At 28.1% G+C, this 6,330-nt stretch overlaps 1 protein-coding gene across 1 annotated transcript; it reads left to right on the forward strand.

Moving 5' to 3' along the window:
• Positions 1 to 5,610: 5,610 nt before the first annotated feature.
• On the forward strand, positions 5,611 to 6,330 carry LOC123274104. The gene has a single exon (XM_044741594.1). It carries the CDS (start codon positions 5,611 to 5,613, stop codon positions 6,328 to 6,330), a length of 720 nt encoding a protein of 239 aa, XP_044597529.1.

Genomic DNA, 6,330 nt, shown 5'->3' on the forward strand with positions numbered 1-6,330 from the left:
CCACTGAGTTATTAACTGAATTAACATTCAAATATATTAATGAAATTGAATAAATAAAATATAAAATTTGTCCTTTGAATTTAACCAAAGTTTGACCACTTCTTCAATGCAAACTCCAACGTAAAAAGAAATCTATCTTAAAAAACCAATTGTTTTGTTTTCAGAAAATTTTTTTTGTTTACAAACAATTTTTAAGTCTTTTTATAAATTATTTTGGTTTAAGATAACTTTTTTTATGAAATAAACTACTTTCATTTACTTTATTTTTATTTGTCAATTATCAATTAATTTAAAATCTGCAGACATATTTCCATGGTGAAAAAAATTGAAGAAAAATATTGATACAATGAGACTTTAAGGGTTAATAGACAGGATTGTGACTATGAATTTCGTCCACGATAAGTATTACTTCCATTTAATGAACAAACATAAATAGTCAAGATGAAGGGTAGATTTTACTATTTTGTAAGAATTTTTTTTATGTAAAAACAAAATAAATAATGATCTTATTGGCAATAATACAAATATATTATAAAATTAACTACTTCTTTCCAGATGAATGTTATTCACCAATGAAATCTCAAAACTATTATTTATACTATTTTAAAAACTGTAAATGGTACTCTTTTTGAACTAATAAACTGACTCTACTTATTAATAAATCGATTTCTAGTGATTATTCGAAGAATAAGTATAGAATATTTCAAAAAAATTAATTAGAAAATTGTGAAAGCAACACATTGATATTTCTGGTACTTACTATAAAGTACAAGTTTTCTTGGTCAATCTAAAAGTAATTAACTAAGTGTAATGTTGATTTTCCTAGAATGAACTATTCAAAGTAATTACTCAAATACCAAATAAAAGAGATAATTATGATCACAAATATCGTGCATGTATAGAACGTTTTAAATAAAAATTTTTGAACGATGCCAATTATGAATACGTACTCAACAAGATGAGTGACATTCAAACAAAATGCTATGTTAGTTTTGGCATGCAGGAAAATATAATTGGTTGATTGCTATAGAATTTACCGCATAAGCTTTATTAAAACATTGAAAATGTGAAAAAGCTTACAGAGTTATTGTCACAAAATTGCTGATTCTGGTTACTGAAGTTGGTTAAGAAAATTTTCAAAAAGACTCAAAGTCGATGTACAGGCAGCTTGGGAAAGGTAATGAGAAGTTCAAGTTGTGAAAACAAATATATCATACTCCTAATCAACTCAATTTTGAAATAAAAAAGGTTAAAATCAACTAATAAATATAATTTACGACATAGTTTAATCATTAGATGATTTTTAGAAACTCAACTGTTAAGCTTATGCGATATTTGGTAAAATGAACATAAAATAATAAGGTTTTGTCATCAAAAATTAGCGAAATCGATACAAAAACTTTATGATTTATTCTAGTTTCCCTAATATCATCAAATTGATTTTTTTTTCTTTAATCATCAAATGTAAGTTACTAATTAATTTGTAATACATAGTACCCGAGCGTTTTAGTTTGTACCGAAAAATTTCCGTTTTTCAACCGCTAATTATGGTTTAAATCCGGTTTTTTTTGGTTATAATCTAAAAAAAACCAAAATAAAACCGTTTGAACGTGAAACTTTCAAACTCAATTACGACCAAAAAAATAAAAAACGTTCATTGAAAAAAAAACTTTTTTCAATTATTTAGATTTCTTTTTATATTCAATGATTATTGTCTCCTAGAGAAGGTTTTCCTTCAGATAAAAGCTCACGAGACTCAGATCTTCGACGTTCCGAAGATCTCCGAGGAGAAGGTTCTCCTTCAAATAAAGGCTCACCAGACGTAGATCTTCGATGTTTCGGAGATCTTCGAGGCGAATGTTCCTCTCTGGGTAAACGTCTATGAAACAAATATCTTTGACGTTTTCGGGTTTCAAATGGAAATCGGTGATGAAATTCGTTATTTTGTCCAGGTTCACTAATTCTTGAAACTGATGATGATCTTTCAAGATTTTCTTGTAATGACCTCCGAGATGGTGATGGTGATTGACTCTCGCTAGGAATTGAGTCATCGTCAGTTGCACCTGAGTGATCTGAAGTGTCTGAAGATTCATAAATTATATCATTCCTGGATTTTGGAGTTGATGTAGCACGTTTATTGTCAAGATTTTTTCTTTTCAGAGAATCAATACTATCAATTTCTTGTAATGGCCGAACACCAGGTAATGTTTTAAAAAACGTAGTGATCTGCAATGATTGATTTTGGGAAGCACATTTGTTCTTATCATCAAAAGCTCCTCCAGCACATATTGATTTATACAATAGAAAAGGTTTCTGTCCTGCATATATTTGAGTTTGAACTGGTTTTAAACACTTTTTAGGATCCTGGAAATAAAATTTATCATTAATTAACTTTGACATGTTTTATCAAAGTGCTTTTGTTTTATACACTGATAGAAAGATTTATCAACTATTAATAATTCAATTTATATGGAGACAATTATTTGATTTATTAAATTTCAATAAATATTTTTTAACATTTATCAATAGTTAACAAATATTTATTAACAGTTAATAAAGCTTATTAATTATAAACAAATCCTTCTATCAGTGTAAAATGTTAAATCTTTATACTTATTGAAAAAAATTATGCTGGTGAAATTTTGTTGCACAAATACAACTCGCGATATATTATCTTTGAAAGAATAACTTTTTTGCAAATAATGTAGTTAAAAAAGTTTTAATTATTACAATTTGTCATTAGTAATAAATTTAGAAAATACTTACTTGAATAGCCATATGGTTAAAAGTAGTTATCTCATCTTTGCGCGATTGATACCGCTTTAAAATATTTTGATCACTGAGATGCTTTCTTAAACTTGTGATATTTTCTTGATTATCCTAAAAAATAATACCAAATTATTATTATCATTGTCATTACTATCAGCAGGTTTAGTATATAAACTTCGGATTATAACTATCATTTTTGAACTGCCATTTGGCAGCTACGCCTTGGCATAAATCAATAAATAAAAAAATTAATTAATTATTCAACTTCAAAGACTTTATATTTCTATCCAAATCATATCATATTATTTCTTATCAATTTTGACTTCAAAAAGCGAATATTAAGATTTGAAAAATAAAAGCAAGTAAGGAAAATTAGGTCAAAAAAAAATTTAAGTTATTTTTTTTTTCAGTACATACTATCATGTAACAAAAAATTGAAAATAATAATTCTTAAGCAAGAAATACAAATAAATAAAACATTCTATAACTTACGTAATAAAAACTGTTATACTGAAGATGTAAATGAAAGTATTTTTTAATAATTAAAAACTATCGAACCAGAATAAAATGTTAATCCAGAATACATTCCAATTTTACTTACATTTATTAGACGACGTTTTGTTTTTTTTGCTGTGTTCTTGTCAGGTTTTATTTTTATCTTTCTTTTCAGCAGTTGCAATTGGTGATGCCAAACTCAATCGTTTGATAATTCTTAATCGCTTCTTACTACATGATCGTCGTAATTCCATTAACTGATTCCTCGTACCTATTAAGAATAATTAACTATAAATACCATGTTTCTTAAATGCAAATATTCATTATATTTCATTTCTCTTACCACCATAATAAATCATTTTAATTTCATGGACAGAATTTCCCACTTTCATGTACAAAGGTTTTTCAGAATCAATGTCAGCTCTTGAAGCGATTTTTAGCAGCCCAGAATCATCATATACATAAACATCTGTTACCGGTAGTATTAGTTCTTCTTGCGTTACTAAATCATTGACTAAACAACGATATTTATCCATAACACTTATTATATTTTTTGTAAAAAAAAATTTGAAAAATAAATTTCAATGATTTCAAGTAACCCTAATAAATAAATGGATTTATTTATGATCAATCGCTAAGACAACGTATAAGTTAGATATTAGGTTATGTAACTTAACAAAAATAGAGAATTCCCGCTTAGAATACACTTAATTTACGTTGCTACTTGAAATAATAATTTATATTTTCGGCTGCTGAGGGCGCCACTAGTACATAGGTATACTTAAAGCCAGTATTCACAAATCTGCAAAAGTTTAAACTCGCCTGAATATCATTCGAAGTGGGTACATACAGCGTTAAAGGTAGAAGTGAGATCTGAGCTTATAATGTAAAAGTATGTTTCAGTTAAAAATCTAATCTTGAAAATTAGTCTTAATATCGGATAGTATACGTACTGTTATAACCGTAGATGTTGTAGGTAACACTGCTCGTAAATAAAGCGGGCATTCGGTTTTTCAGTTAAACATTTACTGATTTAATGTTACGGTTGAACAGATATACTTTTTATATAAAATGGATCATAACAATAAAAAAAGAAAATTACATAGAACAACTATTTATAAACACAACAAAAAAATTATGGAACAATGGAACGTGTTAAATCCAGAAGATGTTTGTTTCTTTTAATTTGTTGCCCCGATCTATGTTGTATAAGTCGCAGGTAAGAATGTATTTTTGAAATAAAGAATTTATAACAGTTGTCTCAAATAAAAATTTGCATTTTCACTCATTACCTCAATTTATCAAGTATAATAAATATTTCTCGAGTAAATTCTTATAAAAATATGAGATAATTCGAATATACTTTTATCAGTTTTTTCAGTTATTTTTAAAGTAAATATATTTTATTTAATAATTTATAAATTTTATTTTAGAGTTTATCAGCAAGTTATTCTTCAAAATCAACCACTACCCCGGTCCTCGCTACAGATACTAACCCAAGACTAAGTATAATGTATGACATGCAGGCAACTAGATGTTTTGTTTTTTAATTTATTTTTTATTTAAAAATTTTGTATATTACCAAATATATTAATATTTTTCAGTGATGAAGCAGTCAATCAAGATGAAATTATTCACCATGATTTTAATGCAAACTCAACAAATTATTATGATGAAAACAACTTTGAAGATCTTTATGATAATAATAATGAAACTGAAGACAATGCTACCACTGCAACTGCAACTACTGCTACTAATAAAGACATTAATGATAATATTAATAATAATAATGATGATGATGATGATTACGACGACGACGATGAGGATGATGATGATAATGATAACTCTCATGAATTTTCATCTCTCTTCCATAGTAATATTTTAGATTTTCCATTAATTCCTCAGGCTCCTTTTTCACCAAAGGATCACTTGTTATTTCTATTGACTGTATCAATTAAATACAAGTGGACATATGAAGAAACGTTTTTGCTATTTAAATGGATAAATAGTACGTATGATTTGAAATGCTTGCCTACAACTAAAGCTAATTTATGGCATACATTAGAAAAAAATGAACAATTAATAGCCTATCATATGTACTGTCAAAAATGTGAAATGTACTTGGGCGAGGAAAGAAAGCTGACTAATGATTGTATCTGCAAAGCATGCGGTCCAGAAAAAGATGATTCTTATTTAGGTTATTTTATCTCACTTAACTTACGTCTATAACTCTTGAATTTGTTGAAAATTCCTAATATCGAAACTTTATTACAATATCGTTTCACAAGGATAAAAAAAAATCCTAATGCTATTGAAGATTTATATGATGGTTTGGAGTATAAAAAAATGAGTGCACCTGGAATGTTTTTAAGTAATCCGTTCAATTTTTCATTTACTTTCAACACCGACGGATGCAGTATATCTGATTCTTCTACGTCTAGCGCCTGGCCCTTGTATGTTCAGATTAATGAATTATCACCACATTTACGGAAAAAACATACTATGCTGGCTAGAATTTACGTCGATAAGAAGAAACCTGTTACGAACGACTTTTTGAAACCTTTTGTAGACCAAGTTTACGATTTATTTACTACTGGTGTTTCTTGGGAGTCAAGTTCTGGTATGGTTCTGTCAAAATTTGTTGCTCTCATATGTTCCGTTGACTCACCAGCCCGCTCATCAATTTTACAAATGAAGCAATACAACGGTGAGTATGGTTGTACTTGGTGTTACGCTGCTGGAAAAAGTTTTTCAAGACGACATGTGTACCCGGTTGGTAAGAATCCTATCAAGCTCAGAACTGATCAAGAAATACGAGATGCTATGATAAAATCTCATGAGACCAATACAGAAATTAAAGGCGTTAAAGGTCCGTCAGCTCTTATGCTATTACCGTTATTCAATTTAGCAAAAGGGATGGTAGTTGAAACGATGCATTGTTGTTATTTAGGTATTATAAAAAAACACTCTCAATTATTATTTACGAAAGACTATGATATCATTAGTGATGAAAAATTAAAAAAAAAACAAAAAAGTAGTTGTACCTTATTACATCGGGAGGCCTAA

This window comes from Cotesia glomerata, unplaced genomic scaffold (assembly GCF_020080835.1).
Source record: "Cotesia glomerata isolate CgM1 unplaced genomic scaffold, MPM_Cglom_v2.3 scaffold_22, whole genome shotgun sequence".
NCBI classification, from domain to species: domain Eukaryota; kingdom Metazoa; phylum Arthropoda; class Insecta; order Hymenoptera; family Braconidae; genus Cotesia; species Cotesia glomerata.

Bases quoted from the DNA above. Each gene is read 5' to 3' on its own strand.
- LOC123274104 (XM_044741594.1), top strand. From the start codon at position 5,611: ATGAGTGCACCTGGAATGTTTTTAAGTAATCCGTTCAATTTTTCATTT.